At 35.0% G+C, this 23,643-nt stretch overlaps 1 protein-coding gene and 1 long non-coding RNA gene across 2 annotated transcripts in view; both read left to right on the forward strand.

Moving 5' to 3' along the window:
- The window catches only part of LOC137238451 (uncharacterized), a 98,595-nt gene extending 85,147 nt beyond the window's left edge, over positions 1–13,448 (forward strand). The window contains exon 3 of the long non-coding RNA XR_010949186.1: positions 13,127–13,448. This is a non-coding gene — a long non-coding RNA (uncharacterized lncRNA). The remainder of the gene's footprint in view (positions 1–13,126) is intronic.
- Positions 13,449–13,534: 86 nt separating this feature from the next.
- Positions 13,535–23,643, forward strand: part of Eip93F (Ecdysone-induced protein 93F) — a 205,486-nt gene continuing 195,377 nt past the window's right edge. Inside the window, exon 1 of the mRNA XM_067763462.1 lies at positions 13,535–13,689. Coding sequence (XP_067619563.1) covers positions 13,596–13,689 — 94 coding nt within the window. The 5' untranslated portion in view covers positions 13,535–13,595. The remainder of the gene's footprint in view (positions 13,690–23,643) is intronic.

A 23,643-nucleotide genomic window follows, 5' to 3' on the forward strand; every position in this document is an offset into this window, starting at 1 on the left:
CCCGAGAATTGGAAAATGGCCAATGTGGTCCCGCTACTAAGTCTGGGAAACCAGCTAACATAGGCGAGAAAAATGAGATGCTGACCAAACAGTTCCTGTTGAATACCCAGAAACCTGAGCATCCCAACAGACATCTGATTGATGAACCAGCACCGCCTAGGGCTTAAGGAGTCATCTCCGTAAGCATTTTGAGGAAATACGGCACCTGAGAACCCAGCCGTATGAAGCGAAAAAACACAAGCAGGTGCTTGGTGAACTCCATAAACAGGCGTCGGAGCTTTATGCTGGGAATTGCCCGGTGAATCCGATACTTAAAGAAAAGTATCCAAAACTCGCGGAAGAGGAACGCATACTCCCCAGGGAAACGCGTGTCACTCTTGCTCAACATCGTTCTGGATACTGTAACAGGTTAAACTCTTACCTATCCAGAATCAACCCCGATATACAAAATGTATGCCCCGCTTGCAATGTGTCCCCACATGACGCCAACCATCTCTTTAATTGTAATGTGAAACCAACGCCTCTAACACCCCTTTCGTTATGGTCCACCCCTGTTGAAACGGCAAGTTTCCTTGGACTACTGTTAGAGGATATTGATGACAATTTGTGATCGGTCGCGGCTATTAGGTGAGGCGAGCATTGCTACAACAACAACAACAACAACAACAGGGGTAGCCGGGTCCACGTTTTGGCCTATATCTCGAGACCCTAGTCACCCAGTTGTATGAAAATTATCATGTACTATAGCACTCATCAACAGTTTTCATTTGATATCCATATTGTATAAACACAGTCTAGGGGTAGCCGGGTCCACGTTTTGATCTCAAGGCCTTAGGCACATAGCAAAAAAAGGTAGACAATGGCTGATTCTCAGACCTACCCAATATGCTCACAAAATTTCATGAGAATCGGTTCAGCCATTCCGGAGAGTTAATCCTCTAACAACGTGACAGAAGAATTTTATATATTAGATTAAAGTGTGTTTTTTAGTTATCAATTTTTCAATTTTATGTTAGTTTGTAAGCGCTAGTTTTTCACTAGATTGACTTGTTAATTTTTTTTGTATTAGGTGTCTTAATTGTAGTCTGTTTTTTAGTTGTATGAAAATTGTTAGTAGCCTGTAAGTTAATAGTATGCTGTATAATTTTTACTTTGTTAGTCTGCAAGAACTTGTGTTCATAGACTTAATAAAGAAATAACTAAATTTTGAGAGTAAGAGAGTAGGGCAGAGGTCGAAGGAGAGAGGCAGAAAGATGGAGATGAATAGAGAGAGGAAAGTGGCGAGGTAGATCGAGCTTGGCTTGGTCTTCCCTTAACATTCCTTTTTAGCTTATTTTGTAATCGAGATTTACATTAAGTTGTTTGTGCCGTTCCGTCTTCACAAGTTTAAGGAGAGAATTTTAATTTTTCCAGAGCACAAAACGAGCTTCCGTTTATGGGATACGCCCCCAGTCTGCGAAATATCAAAACATGTCGCTTCGGTAAGTATCGTAATCCTTGAAACGAGTTTACCTCTTATCAGTATCAATAAGTCATCGGCCTACGCGAAGGCGGTAACATGCCTCCATGGAACTCTCCTGAAAGTCTTCCTACATGCCAGGCCAGCTCTAAACGTTGACGACCTTACTCTTGAACATAGAAATAAACCATGCAACTACGGAGCATTGAGTTCTATGTCGTACCAGCGCCACGCAGATCACGCAGATAGCATTCGTCGGTTGTCATTCTTGTAGTGATTTGTAGATTACGGTGATGAAGAACTGAATGAAGTATGCATGCTGACTTCAATAAATCTGGCGAGAGTCAGCGTAGTTCCTTATCTGTTTGTTAATACATCTTACCAGTCATTTTCGTAAACAAGAAGTCAAACTTATTTACCTGCATCCTTGATAGCCCTGTAACTAGGAAAGATAGCCATGTAACTAGAAACAAAAACCGTAAGAGGGCCCAGCGAGACCTTGCTATCTCCCGTTAAAACACGGGCGCCGATGCTTTCCTGACCTGCCAATCGTTGATTCTTAGATTTTTACTCTGCTTCCCAATCAGACCCAATAAAAACTGGAAGAGGATTTCACTTTGGAACCTTTGGAAGGAACGGTCGCCTGGAACGCTAATGATATCTACTACTATCTATCTAGGATACTTCCTCGCAGTTAATTTGGTCGATGGTGGCGATGATTGCCAGTAATTGTGCAGTTGACGAACCTCGATTTCAGCTAGTACGGGGATCTGACCCATTGCATTGTAACTTTTTCAGAATCGAATTACGACCATCAAATTAAACAAATTCTGCTGAAACACTTGCAGCATGATGCCGTGGCACATCCTCCTAAATCTTTTGACAGCTCTCAGATCGACATAATAAAATCATTTGAATGCTTATGGCGTCTTCACTTATTCATTTCGTTTTAGGCAAGTAAGGTATTAGAAACAATGAAAGCTAAACAATCTACCAGATCAAATCCGCTCGAAATTTTCTTGCGCCCCACCAAACATGTTCTGCTTTCATTCATTGATTGTTGAATGCATTTTCTCTGAATGTTCTCTGTACATTTTCATTTTCAAGAACAATACAATTCAATTCAAAAAACGCATATAGCTTATTTTAAATACGCTTTCCACCCACATCCAAGGCTACATCTATCTTGCCTATATCAATTTGAATGACGTGTCACAGGAAATGTGCAAAACATTACGAAACTTTTATGGCAGTCACTGCGCCACAACGTCAATGGTGGCAACTACATACAAATAGAAGCACCAGAACACTGAACTACATAGAAGCAACAGGAGTCGATTTCGTCCTTTCGGCGTGTTTGCATTTGGTTCGGTTTCGGTTTTTTTGTTTGCGAATTTAACTACTAGCATGGCCTCTTGCTGTAGTCATCGTCATTGCCGTTAGTCATTGTTTGTGCCTCGGCGGAGGTGCAGCTGTCATCTGCTGGCAGCTAAGGAAGGAGTCGTATCCCGTACCTTACACTATACTGCACTATTCATATTCGACACAAATCGAGCGAGTGGTTTGTGTATTTGGAAATCGTTGTGGTCGTTTTGCAACGTTTTACAGTCATTTTGGTTGCTTTATTTTAGTTTTTGTATTTACTGTACATGGCTATGCATACTCACATACTCGCAAATATTTGTAAGATTTTTAGATGTATGTGTTTGTTTAACATATATTTCGTATCTACTCGTGAGATTCAGTTGGTTCGAGGGCAACGACTTGTTGCGCTTTTGAATTCGGCTTCACTATTTTCATATCGCTTCCTTTTCATTCCATTCGTTGCAGTCTTTTTCTTCTTTCCTGCAGGAATGTCAATCGTTGTGTTGCGTTTTTCTTTGTTTCTTTTTTTTTGCTTTTGTTGCTGTTGCTACTATTTAATGGTGGCGAAAGGATTCGTTGTGTCATGTACTCTCGCTGCTCACGCCATTTTTCTGCCACTCAATTACCTTCTGACATTAAGGATGTGTTGCTCCTTTTGCCGCCGAAAACGAATTGAGCTTGAATGGTATGGAAATATAAAATGTCGGGTTTGGTGACTAACTCAACATTATTCTTTTAATGAAAGTTTTTGTAGTGCGACTTTAAGCATGTAGAAAGTTAATCAAATGAGTACGCCGTTTGAAATTGTGGGTATGTAAATACCCTGCAAAGAGTGCGATTATTAGGCGAACGTGAAGTTAGCGAAGCACTTACGGAAAATCAAGAAATGAATAGGTCAGTATTCCGTTGAGAATTGATGAGCCGCTAAGGGAAAAAGTATCTCGCGATTTTTGAAGTGTGTTTTTTTTGGAATGCTAAGTAAAGTTATGGAAGCTACGAAGCTGCTTTGCACTTCTCTGATCAAAATACAACTTAGCTGGTATTTTGGTGCTTATTAGCCGCTAATTAGTTGCGACATGCAAAAAACTGCCGCGCTTTCTAAGTGTTTTTGGGTTTTTGTTGGGAGCCTCGCCAAGTTCACGCGAGGTTGTGGAATAAACCTCGTATGAACTGACTTATACTACACTGATCGAAATACGACCTAGCTAGTACTTTGTTGCGTATTAGCCCCTTATTTGTTGTGACTTTTTTTAAGAGCTCTTTGTTTTGGGTGCTTCGCTAAGTTCGCGTGAAGCTAGCTAAGCGCTCTCATAAAATTGACAATTTGGAATGCCAGAGCTGTTGTTGGTGTTGCTGTAACAGCTTCACACACTGCTTTGTCGATATGTGCAATCATGGGAGTAGAATGTGGCGAATAAAAGACGGTTATATTAGAGTGACAGCTCTTTGTCGGACAATATCCCAGTAATTCCGCTATATGGGCTGCCATGGATATGCCAGAGATCTAGTAGCGCAGCTTGTCGACATGGCAGAACAAATGAAACCGTCCTGCAGTTACAGGTTTATAATCCCAGAACATCTATGAAAATGGTCTCGTTCATGGCATAAACTGCTTTGGTATCAGTTCGCTTTAACGCTTTGACAGCACCTTAAGATAACTGTAGAACGTCTTGCCGTATGCTTCGCTTTGAAGCGAAAAAAGCATTTATGTAAATCCGACTTAATACCTCCGAGCTCAGCTCAAAAACTAAGAGTACGTCTCTGCAAAAGCGGCTTTTAAGGTATTCAAAAATTTACCCAGTTGGCAGGAATGCCTATTACTGAACGAGTAAGCTGTTACCTACTCATCACGTCTATTCCGACAAAATATTTTCTGAGCTTTGCGAAATTTCAAACTTGAGAAAGGGTTGAAATTTGGAAATGGAAATTGAAAATTGATCAAATCAAAGCTATCAGCAAACTTCTGCTATGGTGCTCGGCTTCACTTTCATCCCGACAACATACTCAACAAGCAACAAATCATTTTTAAGAAAATTATATTTGGTGTAGCCTACTTTTCTTATTTTGCGCCTTTTGTATCTTCCCAATTTTTCGTTATCAAATCAAATCATCTTGAGTACATTGAATAAAAAAAATCTGTTTTCTCCGAAAAGGGGTGTTATAATAAATATAGTTATTACAAAACAAGTTTGTGTGTATGTTCATAAATTAATTTCAAACTAATTTTAAATAACCGAACTGGTTCGCTGGCTAACTGACTTTCCAGTAAAAATTATAGATATAGAAAATATCTTGAAAAATAAACCTGCATAACAACTTTTCGTTTACGTTCGATATGCACTGCTAAAAAAATTAAATAAACAACACAAACCTGCAGTTAAATGTTAAATTAAATATCTATTGAATTTTAATTGCAACTGAAATTACAAAACTCCAAAGTGCGCTACAATAAAGCGTATTTAGTTATGTATGTGTGTAACATTTTACGCTATTTATTTCACTTTAAAAAATTCCGCACAATAGAAATCGAATAAATTCTAGTGCATTCATTAATATGCAAATAGTTTCCCAATTCATTGTAATTTGTTGACAAAAGAAAAAAGCGCACAAACGGAATGGCAGAATAAAAGATATTGCATCCAAAGAAAAAACTGAACCAGGAAGAGTAAGTTCAGACGCCGTAACAAGTTCTTATCAATAAAAGTAATTAGCCAAATGTTATTTGTAAGAGGGATGCCATTTATAGTTGGTTAAGGTTAGATAGAACCATATCAAGATTCTCTCCAATCAAAGATAACGGGCGCTTTCAGTCGGTGAGTGATAACTTTTTGAATTCAAGGTTGAGTAGTTACGTTCCACTCAACGGCTGAAATTTTATGTCAAATTACTGAGCAGAAATATTTTTCGCTGCATTTGCTCAACATGTTGACTCGTCTGTCTGACAGTTCCTTGGCATTTTAAAGTGTTGGTTATAAATAAAATTGTTCCTATTATGGTGAAATATAAAAAAAATAATTTAAGAAGTAATTTTCTTTAAAATTTAGGCATAGTTATTTCATTTGACAGTTGGTTCAATTCGCCGTTCATAAGACAAAATTTCGAACACATTGACGGAAACATGTTCGCAACGTATCAACAAAAATAATCTTCTCTGAAAGCGACAATTTATTCAAATAATGCCGAACTTTGGCAGGGACTGAGAATTGTTATAGTCCCATTTCTATCGAAACATTGAAATTTGTAAGGGCAGCTTGAATTTTTTGTTACATTTTGCAGTAACAGAGAGCCGGCCACACGCTTTTGCGTGTCACAAAAAGCAAAGGAAAATAGCTCAGGAAAAAAAATTTGCGTTGCGTTGCGAAAAAAATTGTTTAATTAATATATTTTTAGACTTAGCATATGAAGTGTAGTATTTTATTAGCCTTACGATAGGGTGTACCAGCTTTTGTGAGTCGAAATTGATATATGTAGATGTCAGTAGAACAAGAGAAATCGATTAAAGCACGATAGTTTGAAAAACTTTTTGGAGTAGTAGTAACAACTTCTCCCTATCTAGGGTGTAAGCTTGGCCGCTTTTACACACTTAACACTCTGATAACAACTTCTTGTAAAATATAACTCACATACCATTGTGCATATCTTTTGTGTTAAGTTGTCTTCGCGAATCCGCTGATTTAAATTTGTGCTAGCGAGCGGAACAAAAATCTGAAAGAAAAGTCAAATTTGTAAAAACTTGAAATTTAATTTGTTTTAAAACTTAAACCAAATTTATGTCAACAAATAATTTACTAATTAACTACTTTACATACATCGAATTTTTCGAAAAACTAATATAACGCGATTTTTGGCGAATAGTACAATAACGTTGCTTTGGTTGATAACTGAAATCTTAGTTTTGCTTTTGAACCACCCAATTTTGATAAAAGCACGTTAACAAATATTATTAATCAGAAGTCACAAATTTTTTGAGATATTATCGCAATAACTTTCAGACATGTATTTCCAGAAAGAACTGCGCTGGAGCCAATTGGGAAAAATCTCCATCTGTATTCACACGGCTCGCGTTTAAATAAATAAAAAAATAAAAGGGGCGACATACCCCGAAGAGAATTTAGGCCGAGCTTCTCTTCTAATTTGTGTCGTGCTACTTTTTAATTTTTCTTACGGGACCTACATGTTTTTACGCCAACTCCGAATGGCATCTGGAAGGCAGCTGAATCTCCACTGAAAAGGTTTTTATGACAGAACACAATCCCAGTGTTTGCTAAATTACTGCCTAGGGACAACCCCACTTGGAAATTTTGTATCTTTTTTCTAAAAATTAGGATGTTGCTTTTCCCGCGCTTTGCACCCAGGACTTTCGGCCTAAATTGAAGGTAAATGCAGACATTTATATAATTTATTTAATCTACCTGTTTCTATGTATATTCTTTCTATCTTTTTCAATAAAGTTGTGTTTTTGTTTATCTTTTTTCTCTTCCACTTCGTCTACCTTCCTTTCCCTTTTCTCTTTTTCCATTTTTCCTCTTATTTGGCTTCTTCTTACCTTCCCCTTACCTTATGGCTTTCTGAAATACCACCTCCTGTTTCATTTTCCCTTCACCGCCCTTCCTTTTGTTTTACCTCACTCATTTTTCAATTTCTTTTTTGATTCTTCAACCGGTTTTTCAATACCCCCTTTGTTCCTCATCTTCTTGCTCACCGTCCTCTCCTATTGCGCTGACAGCCCCTTGAAAGTGTTACTCTACAGCTTCTTGAATACTTCTTCTCTTCCCCTATCTACTTATGTTCCCCTTATTCCTTCTCTTCGTATGCCTCACCCTTTGTCTACCTGTTTACTTTTCCAAAAATTCTTTTCACTATCCGTCCTTTCTGTTTCTATTTGCCTCTTATCCTCGCCTCTTTTTTTTTCCTTTCTCGTCTTACTTTTCTATTCCCTTCACGACATCTTCACCTTCTTATTTCCTGACTCGCTACCTCATCTCTTCCATATGTTCTCATTTTCCCTCTTACTTTCTCGTCCCACTTATCCCCCACAGACAGTGGAACACTATGCGAAGTTCCTCAATACCTCCTTGCAAGGATAGCGACTTTGACTTTTTCCGTACGGCGCGTGGTGCCTCCTCGTGGTCATGTAAGAGCTTTAATTTTTAAAAGGGTTCCCATTCTTTTTCGGTGTACTTCTTTAATTTTTTGGTCTCAAGCGCCCATTTCTTTTCCGCTTCTTTATATTTTAACTGACTATTTCTCCACCCATTCATCGCTGTCATATATAGTGCTACAATACCTTAATTCTGTTTCTCTTTGAAAAAGTTGCCAAAAATTTCCTTTTCTTGTTTTCAAAGAGAGGCGTGGCAGTGCACGCTTTTCTAAAACTTTTAACTATGTTTTCTCTCAAATATATGTTCCCAAAGCACTAGGAACACTGACCTACTAACGTATTTTGAAACATTTCCGCGAAGACCGCATACATTCATGTTTTATATGGAAGAGAATGAGAAATATCCTTCGGAAGAAAAATTGTCAAAAATCCATGTCAATTTTAAGAGATCTGTAGCTATAAAACTTCATACTTAAAAAATCAGATAACACCCATTAAAGAGTTCGAAATTTTCGACAAATTTTGTTGAATTTTTTCGAAGATATTTTCAACATTGGTTTGCATAATTTTAGTTGCAGAATTCGTAAGCGCTTTTTCTTAAACAAAATTAAATAAAAAAAGGAGAATACAATTTTAGAAATTTGATAAAAATCGCCAGTGCTTTATATTATTGTGTTCGCTGTCATTCATATCTTTATATATAAAAATCACGTGTCACAATGTTTGTCCGCGATGGACTCCTAAACTACTGAACCGATTTTTGTTTTGTTTTGCACCCCGTGTGTAGTGTGATCTAGCTTGAAATAAAGGATAGGTTATATCTCAGTTTGTAGTCGCAATATTATTTTATTGCAAAGTTTTTATTAGGTTACACGTAATAATAAAATGTTACGTATACACACCGGCACTCATATTTTCAGGTTTAATTAAACGACGTGCTTTTCAATAAAAAATATTATAGCGAATGATATCAAGTATAGAACATCACCAGGCAGACAGGAGGGGGATTACCCCCGGCCCGGGGTTTCTGAGGAGGTCTGTGATTTAGAGGTACTAAGAAATTTTTTTTAATTCAGGAGAGTCTTTAGTTGTCCCATGAGCAATTTTTAAGCCGAATTTCAAAAGCAACGAATATTTGCATCTCGTTTTAATATTATAGTGAAGTGTGAAAAATTAAAATCTATGTATATAAAAAGAAAGGCTAAAATGTGTGTTGAGATGCGTCGGTCGATTTTTTTCAAGCTTTCACATAAGTTTCGTATACCGATTTAGTCGCATCAACCTGGCAAAACTGATAAATATACATGCGAATCCGAAACAAGGGCATAAATTAATATTACCATCATACCTATTTTCACACGTCCTATGCGATTTGCCTGAAATTTGGTATATAAATTTGCCCATATTAATATCTACGAGCCTTTTTTCCGGGAAGTAGACCGGAAACGGACTGGGACTGAGACTCGGAGTGGGACTGGGACTGAGATCGGAGTGGGACTGGGACTGGGACTAGAACAAAATACATACCACCGTCTGGGACAGGCAGTAAGGGATGAAGAAGAATGAGAAGAACTTGAGAGAAGAGAAAAGAGAAGGAGGAGACTGAGAAAGAGATAGAAAGTGACGAAGCCGGATATAGATGAAGCGAAAAAGACGGAAGGGGGAGTGAATAAAAGGATTAGGAAAAAGTGAAGAAGGGGTAGGGTATAGTTAGACGGAAAAAGATTATTAAAATGTATGCATATAGGCCAACATTAGGGCAGAACAATGTCTGCCGGGTCTGCTAGTATGTATATATAGATTTCGTAATCTAAAAAACTAAATTATAAACTAAATAGGTGGTCCCCTCTCTTACTGCGCCACTGTACATATGTACATGTATTTATTTGTATGTATATCACGCCACTTCTTGCTGCAATTTATCATAAATTAATTTGAACAAAATGCGGCAATTCGTCGCGGAATTAGAATTAAGCATTCAACGAAAACAACAATAACAACGTTTACAATAATTTCTAAACATTTTTTTTTAATTCCCGCTTCTGTGCTATTTTTTATTTATAATAAACACACATACATACACACACCGACAAAAAATTCGCAATACCCGTTTACATAATATTAATTTACTATTCATTCGCTTAGTTTTCGTTTGTTGTTCTTGTATGCCCATTTTTGTCTATTCTCTTTATAGTTTTGAATTTATGGCAACAACAATATAAATAAAATAAATTTAAATATAAAATAGAATAAGAAACGAAGAAAACGATCGCTGCTAGCTAGATTGATAAATAGACAAATAGAGAGGCGGGCATGCCGAAAGTGACAAACTGCCAAACGTAAGCCGAATCGTTGAGTAGCGAAAGCGTCGGTGCTTAAAATTTTTAAAACAACAACATTTTCTTATAAATATTTATACATATGCTTAGATACCCTGCATGAAATGAATCTACCTAAGGCGAAATTCTAGTAAATGTTTTCAATAAAACTGAAATAAAGAGTTTTCTAAACGCGTATTATTTTGTTGGTAATTATTCTATGGCATCCTAGTCCCCGTTTGACAGGAAAGTCAATGTTGTTGTGGTTGTTTGAGCCGCAAAATCTCTCCACGAAAGCTTAGTGAGAGTTGCGCATATTGACCATCCTTTGCCCGATTGAATCCAATATGCTTCGGTCGGCAATGATATTTTTAATCCCACAAGACTTTGGGACTACCGATTTTACTCGCCTCTTCGGTAAGGCATGTCTACCCGATGAATACTCTAATCCACTCAACCCGCTCTGGAAGCAAGAATATTTACCTTGTACCGCCGCGAATTCGTATTTGGCTGATTTCCATGAGCTGGATTCTCAGCTTCTATGACTCCAACCTGTTCTCAAAATATATACCTTTTAATAATTTGAGTCTGTGTCTCCCACTACTGTGTTAACGTATTTTTGTCACGAGATGTATATGGATCGGTTATCCATTTTTATTGGTGAGACAGAGCCAACACCGATGTAGTTTCCATAGGTTTGGATGTTCCAACCATATAGATTTATCTCACACAAAGGAAGTGACAGCGATAGACATATTTATCTGTAGGGTATATATAAACACATAAAAAAAAAAAAAAAGCAGCCTGAAACTATTAGAATAATAATGAGAATACGGCGACAGCAACAAAAATAAAAACACCAACAATTAGAACAACTTATCAATAAAACAGCAAATGATTTGTGGCTGCTGTAGCGGCATTTTTGTTGTTGTAATTTGTTAACATGGGTGTGTTAAGCAGCATCGATGGTGGGCGGGTGACCGGGTGGATTTTCGTTGGCACGGTATTTTGTTTCCACATTCACCTTGAATTGCAAATCTGGTTTTTCGCCGCTTTTTAATGCATTTGAATTTTATTAAATATATTTTGCTTTTTTTACTTTTTTTTTGCTGCATTTCATGTAGTATTTTATTCATTGGTAAGTGATAGCTTAGAGGCATTGTTTTGCGTGTAAAGCGTGCAAGCGTTCAAAGCTTAAAATAAGTTAAAAATGTGCACACATACATATGGGGCTTTCCACGTCAACTCAAGCTACTAACTAATTTTTCATCACTGATTTTGCTCAAATTTTGATAGATGTTTGGACCCCTCGAACAATATTTCTATTTATTATTATTTTTTGCAATTTCTTTAATAAATTCCTTCAACTCAAAATAATTTGTTTCTGATGAATTTTTTTTTTTTTTTTAAAGACATTCACTAAAAATTTTAGCGATATTTAGCTATTTGAAAATAAATATTTTTAAAGCATGGATGTTATGAAAAAGTTACTGATGAAAATTGTTGTCCAGCAAATTTAAAAACCAAGCATAAAAAACTATCCAACTAATTCAAAAAAAAAAAAAATTTGCTTAGAATTTATTCCCGAAATAAAAGCATTGAAAAGTTTTTTTTAAATAAGCACGTATTTTATTAAAAACCAACCAATAACACGCAAATACATATATTCACACCATCTTGGTATAAGAGAGTTACATACATCCAAACAAGCAAAGTGAAGTGCGTTATAAAAAATATTAAAACATTCTTAAAAGGCAATTTGGTATATATTTATAAATCTTTGATATGGGAAAAAAAAATTTAATTTTAAAAATTATTAAATAAAATTTTTGTATTTTTTTTTTTAATTTACCAATAAATTTGAAAACAAAAAACTGATACCTATCATTAGTTGCAGGACATTTTAGATCAAATTTAAATCCTTTTTAAAATTTTCTTTTACTTTTATATTTAAAAATATTTAATTTATTTTATTAAAAAATATTTAATTTAATTTATTATTAAATATTTAAATATAATTTATTATTAAATATTTTTTTAAATAATTTTTAGAACTTTTGTGATAAAGAATGTATTAAATAAATTTTCTAGTGGAGCAACTTTCAAATAATTTACGCAAAAAAAATTCTTATGTTTGAAAAATTCAATTTCCTAAAATTTTTTAAAATTTTTTATAAAAAACTAGCGTACCCGCCATATTTTGTTCTGCCGAAAAATTAATATTCCCACATATAACTTGAAATAATGGTTCTCTTTTCCCCTTTCACTTTATCCCATTCCCACTTATTTTTCTGCCATTTCTCCTTGTTATTTTTGTTATTGTTGTAGCGAAAAGGACACTTCCCGAGGAATTTGGGGAGTCTTATCGATGTTGATGGCCCTTTGTCGGATATATATCCTTTGAACCTTTTGAATCCCGGTCTTATTTTCTAGTTGTTTGTTGTTGTGGCCAAAGAGAGCCACAGCCGGAAAGAATCATAGAAAAAACTGTCAAAATTCAAGAAAAAACATAGATAATCATCACAGAAGTTTTTCCTCAATTTATATGCGAATATTCTAATAATGATGAAAACTTCTATGTGTATAAGACAAGTTGTTTTAAGGAAGAGATACATACCTACGGCGAAAGATACGAAACCAAATATTTGAGTCTTCTTTGGTTGAGTTAGTCTGGAAAGCTCCATATAGAAAGAATTCTGATCGTTGATAGTTCTTCTTTTTCAAAACTTTCCCTCAAACAGCAGTCAAACGTTGCTTTGGTTGACCATAATTGAAATCATTATTGAATGCATTTGGTTATACTCCTAGTTTAGTTTATTAGAGTATATAATATATATATATATAAATTAATCATATAATTATTGTTTTTGTTTTCATTTCCAGATAAAATAAAAATAAAACACATCTTAAACCAGCGGAAAAATTCCAGTTTTAACATTTTGAAACACTTGAAAATATCAGGAAATAATAGGACATACTCAACAAGGCTAAAATCAAATAGTTTTTTCAAAAAAGACAACAAAAATCTAAGGAAATTTGTATTTGTGTATATACACTGATGTCATTCAAATATGCAAATGTATTCAAAAACGTTTTATAAAAAAAAACACAGGGAAATAAATAATTGTACATGAAACTTGCATTGAAGTTTCGATGATACAATTATTTATATAATTTAAACAAAAAAAAATAAACAAAATTGTATTAAAAGCTTTACAAAATTCCAACTCGTATACCAAATATTTTTCGTAAATAAAAAAAAAATACCAGTTATCTCCAGCCAACGATTTACAACTTAGAACCCAGTGTCTCTAAACAACTTTGTTGTTATAACATCACCAGTGCAGAAAAAATGGCGGAATGTTCGTACGCCAGATGTTTACAGGAACGTCGTCTAATTAAACGTGAATTAATGAAATGGTCAAAAGATATGCTGCATATTGTGGGTGAGTAAATACCTAAATATCAAATATACTGAAAACATTACATTATTTTCCTTCTAAAGCAAATAATTGTCCTTTACTTTAAAGAACGAAAGCAAAAAAATATTTTATTTTTAATTTTATTTAATTCAATTTTCTGAAAAACTTTTTTGATTCACGTATCTTGCCATATCCATAAACTAAAACGAAATATCTTCTAGAATTATTACCTAGGGCACACGAACTTTTCGAATTTGCCACAACTTTCAAGCAGCAGAACTGTTCCACCATGAAAACCAGAATTATAATTTCTGCCTTCTCGAAAATACCAAACTAAAATGTTTTTTGCCTTCTTTCAGGGTATGGTAGATCGATTAATGTACTGTCTGATTTGAATATTTGCCATGGCGAAGCAAGTGTAATTCAAAACATGCTTACTCAAGTATTTTTTTGACATTGAGTTGGAGCAGCGAGTTGGGGCCGGCCTCAAGCGTAATAATAAAACGTCCTCAAATAAACATAATAAAATAAAGATACCGCGTGTAGCAACTTAGACGTTATAAAAGTTAACTTTTTAAATTAAGATAATATCTTACAACTCGACAGAAGGTTATGGATGGCTCCATTTATTTTGTATTCATAGTGTGTGCAAATTTTTAAAGTTAAAATAAATGTTAAAAGATTAGATGGCAACCCTAGGTCGCAACACCATCTACAATTATTTTATTGAAATTCGAAGTAAAATACTTTTTTTTATATACATTAACGCATACCGCATTTTATTTTTAAGAAAAATTTACATAGATGACAGCTGCGCACACTCATCGACAGTGGCAATACCTAGGCGGAAGGTCTTAAAATGTAATAAACCACCTACTTTTCAAACTTCATCCAAGTCGGCTGAGCAAAAGGAGAACATATTTAAAAAAAATGGCTTTAGGTGGTAATCTTAAGGGGCATCTCCATTTACAAATATTTTCTTTGAAAACCGAAATTTCGATTAGACTGTTTTTATAAGTAGGCGTGGCTGCCAAACCGATTTGGTTAATTTTCATAAAGTGAATGTATAAGAGTAAGGACGATCTCCCTTCGAAATTTCAACATGATATCAAATTTGTTTCTTCTAAATGTAGGCGGCCTATTTCCAAACTTTTTTTCCAAATTTGTAATTCTTTGCATAAAGTCAACCCACATAACAAGTCTCGTCAGTTTATATGTTTTTGGTAACAAATTATCGAGTTTTTTCAATTTTTCGAAATTTAAGATATCGTGTTAACGTACGGATGGACGGACGGCCAGTAAGTGCTCCATAGAGTAATCTGAAGGACTATTCCCAGCTAAAGTAGGTGATCCTGGGTCAGGACCTCGCAATGTAAATATGACCATATTTTCATATGTATGAGGATCAGTTATGGAGTACTCATATATCACTTGGGTACGCTTAAAGTTCTCCTTAAAACGACATTAAGGAGTACGGCACAAATTATTCACTATCATATAAATATAACAAAATTTGCAGTTCAAAGATATAAAAACTGTATATAATTATTTTGTTTTGCTATGAAGTGTATTTTAGAATGATGAAGAACGACCAAATTGTTTGTACTTCACATAAAGATTATTTTATAGGTTTTATGAAGTGAGGTTAAATCTCATCCATATCTCAAAAAAAGTGAAGGGTACGCTTATCGCGTTTGGTTTAGAATTCCTCATTAAAAATAAGTCGAAGTTAATGGTAACAATACTGATGTTTATTTTTTAAAATTCAAATTCTATATTACTGCTGTTTTCTGCTCTCTATTTCAAGCTCCCATCAATTACACTTATATTGTGTATATCGTACAGCGATTGGAAAAGATATATTTAAATACTGCAGCTTATCCTTACTAAATTATTTTTAATTTCCTGAAGACTAAATTCCCAACTAACCATACAAACACTTATATAATCGCAAACAAATTCATACGATGAAGACAATTTTATGCTTCACATTCATTACTGATGTGTTTATATTTATTTAACATTTCCCTACAGCAACCAACGAAATTGCAATCGAATTCAATTTTAATTGCATTTTGAAAATAAATTTCGATATCAGTTATCGTTCTAATGTAATCAAATTCAGTCTGGTACAACGGGACGTCCCCCATCTTCACACACACACGCACACATGCTGCACTAAGTATTCAGTGCGTGCTTATACAATGTGTGGGAGTATATATGCATGTATTAGTATAAATAATTTACGAACCAGAATATAATTCAGGACTTTTGCCGTGTGCTATTTTTTTTTTTTTTTACTTAAAAGGCTTACGAACAGAAAACCAATTTCCCATATTTCGTAGCCTCACCACAAGCCAACTAAAATTTATAGCTTTGCCTCATTACCCTTGCATTGGAATTTAATATCCATCAATATAAACGTAATGTATAAAAGTATTTGTGTTTAATGCATAAAAACGTTGAATTTGAAGAGGCAATGCTTGTGTGAGTGTGAGCGTTTCTGTTTGGTTTATAACATTTTCAGCAATTTTTTTCTAAGGTTGTTCTTTCGGCTTTCTATGTTATCCTGCCAGCACACATACTTAAGCACATGCTTACTATCAAGCCGTGTCCTCCACAATAATGCATTAGCGCATCACTTTTTGTTGTACTTTTCTTAGTATTAGTATTCTTTTCATATCACAATAATTCGCAATGCTTTCAAGGAGAAGGATCTCCACAACCAAATCCCAATCAATATGAACGGTGGGATGGCAGGGTGGTTCAGTACTCGCTATATTCGGTATAAGCTCAATAATTTTAATTACGTTGCCATCAACGCAGTCTCTGCAACTCAAACCTCATTTGCAAGTACTGCCAAAAATAAAAAATAAACAAAGGAAGTAGAAAAAAGTACATGGATACAGTAAAAATAATAATAAATCGCAAAATTTTATATACAAAATACATAAGTACTTTTTTTTGTTTATCCATTTTCTAGAGCTGCGTCTAGGGGAAACCGCGCTTATGTCCATTTTAATACAACTGCTCGCCTTTTCCGATTTCAACTGCTTAGCGCTCCTGGCGATATTGCATTGGTGGAAATGTTGACTTTTTTTAAGTAGATATTCCTGTCGCTAAATTTTTACTTTCGTCTAAATGCGTTTTGTGAACTTCATAGACGACGCTCTCTCTCTGTTAACGAAAAAAAAAAATCTCTCATTGTATCAACCCACAACTAAATAGCTCGCATTAAATCTCACTCGGTTCGAAAACATTAAACTTTTTTATGTGATTCTCTTTTCCTTTTTGGTTGTCCCTCTATGCATTTTTTCACGTTTCTTATTACGAAGAATTCAAAGAACATACTCCTGCAAGCAAAAGGGAGTAAGTATATAAGTTTGGATTGGGTAAAATTTTTTTTTTTTTTTTTATTTCTTTTAATTCAAAACATTATCATTTTGTTTGTTTTCAAGAAAATATCTTCAATAGTTTGTGTAGTGGAACCTTTCGAGGAGTTTCCAGCTTCTTCAACCCATTTGTAAACCTCACCCACCCTTGTCAAATCTGGTTTATTTAGCAGGCCAGGTTCTGCCGACCCCAAGTTTGTCACAGAACGAGGGGGCTGGACGACCTAGAAGATGCAAAGGGCTAGTTCCTTAAAGTCCTCTTTTCCGGAATGTATCCGGAAAAGGACCATCAAAGTCGATAACTCTGCCCAAAACCTTTCGTGAGTCTCTTTATCGCGAGAAGAATATTACGTTTCATATTAAGAAGTATTTTTCTGCTTGCGCTTACATATTAAGTTCGATTTGGCGTTCAAGCAAATACCAATCTTCTCCACACATAGGGATATGCAATAACTAAAGAATTTTGAGGAAGGCAAGGGGCTGGAAAGCATTCCAGCAGACAAAACTGTGCAGTGCCTACTATGCACATCCTCTCTATTTTAGATGTAAAACCTTTATAACGCACATCTTATACTCTTAGCCAATGTTACGTATACGCCATGGCTTCATTCAGGTTATGCATACATCCATACATATATATATAAGACTGCGTATAAAATGATGAAAAAGACCTGTTGCGTGCGTAGTTGGGAGGCAGCATTTTAAGTTGGCTCGTGCTTTAACGGAAAATTGAAGCAATTTATTAGATTTTGCTCATTAATTAAACAAGTACAAATTACGATCATTTGTGACATTTGATTTATTTTAGTTTATATTGGTTAACGCCAAAAGAACATAGCAATTTAGTTCATTGGTCAAATTCGTTTGCTTGCTTAGTAGATATTGCTAGAGAAATTTTAGTACTTCTCTTTTATATGTAAATTAATCCAACCGCAGCGGAAAATTTTCAATTTAGCACAAATATATTGTTGATAGATCACATCAATTTTGTTTTTGTATAATGCCAGTGCTTTGAACAGTTCTCCGGATTTGCCTCTATATATTTCAAACGCGCTTATTATTTTGCGTGACATTTTAAGGCCATTTTGTTTTTTTTTTTTTTTTTTTTTTTATACAGGCAAGGATTAAGGTCAGACCGAGAAAAGTACACACCTTGGACTTTCTTAAAAAAACTTCATATATTTCTCAATCCTTCGTTTCATTTGGAAATTTATAGTTCCTGCGGTCTCGAAAAATCTTCCTTTTCAATACACTTGCTGGACAGTTTTCATAGTCTTGACCAGAATGCAGTAAAAATATGGACAGCCCATAGGATTCCTCCTACATTATAAAGCTTTTGAAAAAAAATAACTGCTCAGTTTTTGACACATTGATTGGGATCTGCGTGGTTCGCAGAAAGTTTATATGGAACTCTATTGTTTTTGTTGTTTTAGAAGTGCTTTTCACATCTGGAACTCTCTTCATCTTGAATTCCTTGAAGCCCATCTTCTCGTTCGCTCTGTTGGAGAAAACATCAAAAATTCCACCCTCTGCGCGATTTTTCTTCTCTAACTGTTGGGTTTCTTCTAAAAAACGTTAATGGTTTGTCTTTTCTTTTTATGGCACTGATGGCCATTTTTTCTTAGAGAACCAAGCTTCCAAGTAATGACCTATTCATTCTTGTTTTTTTTTTTTTTATCTGACCTGATGATGAGAATTTTGGGCCTGCTTTGGCTTACCAAGCAATTTTTATAACAAACCGTCAAGGTGCTCATGTTATCTTCTCAAATTCAGTCATTATCTACTACATAGTTTGGTAGCTTGAATTTAGGATATGTTACGAATGGAGTGGAAAGCAGTAAAAAGATGCAGTCGAATGGAGTGAATGAGGAACAGCAGGAAGGGCAGCGTTGCATTGCATCAATATACATTCAATCTATATACCAATATCTATATATATAACAAGTAAGGAAGTCTAAGTTCGGGTGAAAGCGAACATTACATACTCAGTTGAGAGATATAATACAATAATGAGTATTTAAAAACGGCGTAGACCTTAGTTCTATAGGTGGATGCCTTTTCGAGATATCGCCATAAAATTGGACCAAGGTTGACTCTATAATGCGTTTGTACAATAAGGGTATCAAACGAATGGTGTTAGTGAGTATTTTAAAAGGGAGTGGGCCTTAGTTCTATAGGTGGGCGCCTTTTCGAGATATCGCCATAAAGGTGGACCAGGGGTGACTCTAGAATTTGTTTTTAAGATATGGGTATCAAACGAAAGGTGTTAATGAGTATTTTAAAAGGGAATGGGCCTTAGTTCTATAGGTGGACGCCTTTTCGAGATATCGACCAAAATGGTGATCCGGGTGACCCAGAATATTATCTGTCGGGTACCGCTAATTTATTTCAAGAAGAATTTCCGAGCTCTAGGCCACACATATATATTAGTAATAAAAATGCAATTGATTATACCATATATTTATTTTGTCGATATTTCGATTTCAATTAGAAATCATCTTCAGGGCTGTAAAAAATACATTTTTCTATAAAAACCATAAATGCACAAACATAATCTGACACTTACACTTGTGAATGCACCTTGTCGACTAATTTAAAATTTCAATGCAGAACACAGAATATCATAAACAGAAACAAAGATGTATACAAATAATAAACAGTAATAATAAACAAAATATCTGCTAACAACAACGTATATATTAACTTATTGGACAACCCCAGCATTATTGTTGCTAACTTCTCTTCATTACCAAATGTCTGTATGCGTGAGCGATGTTGTCGGTGTCGCTCTTAAAATTCATGCGTATGTCATTAGGTGTATTGATAATATGTAACATTTCGAGAGTGTACCGCTTGGAATATTGTTTTTCTTCTTGCAATATTGTAACATTCTCTAAGTCCGGAGAGTGTACCGTGGTCTTGCAATGTTGCGATAAAGCCGTTCTGTTGTCGTTAGAGTGGTCGCGATTTTTGATGTTCGATTTGTGAGCGGAAATCCTTGTCCTTAGTTTTGATTTAGTAGTACCCACATATACTTTGTTACATACGTGGGACCCGTCGCCATTACATTTAATTTTGTATATTACGTCGGATTTCTCGTATTTTTCGATTTTTCCTTTTGTATTGCTGTATATTTGTTGTAGGGTATTTTTATACTGGAACGCGATTTGGAATTTTTCTTTGTAATACATGTTTGAATGTTTTATTCGGTTAGACCAACCAGGTACAAATACGGCAGTCTTATATATTTTCTTTATGTTTTGTTCTTTGTTTTTATTCGTAGCGTAAAATTGGTGGATATAACCATTGATAAGGTGGGTCGAAAACTCGTTGTTTTGAAGTATTTTTTTGATGATGGTTATATTTTACGGGTGATATATTCTATCGCTGATAGAGAGAACTCGCCTGATAAAATTTTTGGCCGTGTTTATTATTATACTCCTATCATGTTTCGAGTTAAAATTTATTAACCTCCCGGAAGCCGTAGGCTTTTTATACCAGTCAAAGGATAGGTGGTTGTTATTTCTTATTACTACCGTGTCCAGAAACGGCAACATTCCATTATTTTCCATCTCAGATGTGAATTTTATTGAGTTATGAAAACAAGGTGCATTCACAAGTGTAAGTGTCAGATTATGTTTGTGCATTTATGGTTTTTAGAGAAAAATGTGTTTTTTACAGCCCTGAAGATGATTTCTAATTGAAATCGAAATATCGACAAAATAAATAAATACAACATATATGGTATAATCAATTGCATTTTTATTACTAATATATATGTGTGGCCTAGAGCTCGGAAATTCTTCTTGATATAACTTTTGAAAGGCCGAAAATAAAAATAAAAACAACGCTAATTTATTTATATATGTAATACCAAGAACAGAATTCCTGCCAAGATTCCAAGGACTTTTAATTTCGCCCTGCAGAACTTTTTCATTTTCTTCTACTTAATATGGTAGGTATCACACGCATTTTACAAAGTTTTTTTCTAAAGTTATATTTTGCGCCAATAAACCAATCCAACTACCATGTTTCATCCCTTTTTTCGTATTTGGTATAGAATTATGGCATTTTTTCATTTTTCGTAACTTTCGATATCGAAAAAGTGGGCGTGGTCATAGTCGGATTTCGGCCAATTTTTACGCCAATACAAAGTGAGTTCATATAAGTACGTGAATTGAGTTTAGTAAAGATATATCGATTTTTGCTCAAGTTATCCTGTTAACGGCCGAGCGGAAGGACGGACGGTCGACTGTGTATAAAAACTGGGTGCGGCTTCAACCAATTTCGCCCTTTTCCACAGAAAACCCTTATCGTCCTAGAATCTAACCCTCAACCAAATTTCACAAGGATTGGTAAATTTTTGTTCGACTTATGGCCTTAAAAATATCCTAGACAAATTAAATGAAAAAGGACGGAGCCACGCCCAATTTTTAAAGTGGGCGTGGTCGTTCTCCGGTGTTGCTAATTTTTATTAGGCATACATATAGTAATAGGAGTAACGTTCCTGTCAAATTTCATAATGATATTTTCAACGACTGCCAAATTGCAGTTTGCAAAACTTCTAAATTACTTTCTTTTAAAAGTGGGCGGCGCCACGCCCATTGTCCAAAATTTTACTAATTTTCTATTCTGCGTCATAAGCTCAACTCACCTACCAAGTTTCATCGCTTTATCCGTCTTTGGTAATGAATTATCGCACTTTTTCAATTTTTCGAAATTTTCGATATCGAAAAAGTGGGCGTGGTTATAGTCCGATATTGTTCATTTTAAATAGTGATCTGAGATGAGGGCCCAGGAACCCACGTACCAAATTTCATCAAGACATCTCAAAATTTACTCAAGTTATCGTGTTAACGGACGGACGGACGGACATGTTTCAATCAATTTTTTTTTTCTATACTGTTGATTTTGATATATGGAAGTCTATATCTATCTCGATTCCTTTATACCTGCACAACCAACCGTTATCCAATCAAAGTTAATTTACTCTGTGAGCTTTGCTCAACTGAGTATAAAAATGAATGTTTGTATGTATGTAATCGATTAACTCAAAAACTGCTGGACCGATTATTATGAAAATTGGTATATATATGTATTTTTCCACGAGGAAGGTTCGTATAATGAGTACTTTGATACCGGGTGACTAGGGTCTCGATATATAGGCCAAAACGTGGACCCGGAAACACTTAGAATGTGTTTTTACATTATGGATATCAAATTGAAGCTGTTGCTGAGAGCTCTAAAGTTCATTGTGATACTCGATTTATTCGCATCACCCAGGCAAAACTGATAAATATGCATGCGAAGACGAAATAAAGACATGAATTAATAATACCCATATACCTATTTACATACATCCTATTCGATTTGCCTGAAATTTGGTATATAAATTTGCCTATATTAGTATTTACGATGCATTTTTCCGGGAAGTAGACCAGAGACGGACTGGTACTGTGATTAGGACTAGGAATGGGACTGACTCTGAGACTCAGACTCGGAGTTTGACTGGAACTGAGACTCGGAATGGGACTGGAACAAAATACATACCACCCTCTGGGACTGGCAATAAGATATGAGGAATGAGAAAAACTTGAGAGAAGAGAAAAGAAAGAAGGAGAAGGAGACTGAGAAAGAGATAGAATGAGGCGAAAATGGAGATAGATGAAGCGAAAAATACGGAGGGAGGAATGAATACAAAGATTAGGAAAAAGTGTAGAGGGGCGAGGGCAGAGTTAGACCGAAAAAGCTTATTAAAATGTATGCAGATAGGCCAAATTTAGGGCAGAACAACGTATGCCGGATAAGCAAACAATTTTTCTATATTACTACAAATAAGGTGTCCTCAGTGCTATTCCAAAATTAACACAGTATATGTCTTGTTATTTAAAAATGTAAATTAAATTTTCAAAAACATTTTCGTAATATGGCCATTAGTTATGATTGTGTATGTGATAATTTAGTAGTGTATGCTAATTTGGTAGTTACTCCAGCAACAGGTTTATGTCATTTTATCATTTTTAAAAAAATTAAAGCGTCTAGTGGAAATATGTATGTAAACATGTTTAATTTTTTACAGTCCCATTTAGAGACGTTCAAAGACATTTTTTACTCTGAAGTTTCCAAGCTAGATGGCCTTTAAGTAATTTCGCATCTAAGTTCGGTAATTGCGCTTTATTTATTATGGGTTTATTTTGAGTCTCCTTTTACTAGGGAGTAAAGTTTTAATATTGAGCGTGCTTAGCACAAAATTTCATTTAATTTTTAGCATAGCTTTGATACAATTTGTTTGCGAAATAATTTTTCCACATACACATATGTTTACACATTTCATATGTACTTACTTAACACGTATGTACATCCGTAGAGGAAAACACATATTTTCACTATAAAAAATACTTTTTTTTTACATACTTCGCTTACCTCTATGAAACATTTCTCTTAAAGAATATTGCCGGAGCCACAACCACTTGTTAGTAAATGCATTGAGCTCATTATGCCCGCCGGACATTCCACGATGTCGTTTGCCGCGAATCAATGTCAGCTTCGTAGCTGTAGCGTCCATTTCCTTACCCCATACCAAAAG

This window comes from Eurosta solidaginis, chromosome 1, assembly GCF_040869045.1.
Source record: "Eurosta solidaginis isolate ZX-2024a chromosome 1, ASM4086904v1, whole genome shotgun sequence".
Classification (NCBI taxonomy): domain Eukaryota; kingdom Metazoa; phylum Arthropoda; class Insecta; order Diptera; family Tephritidae; genus Eurosta; species Eurosta solidaginis.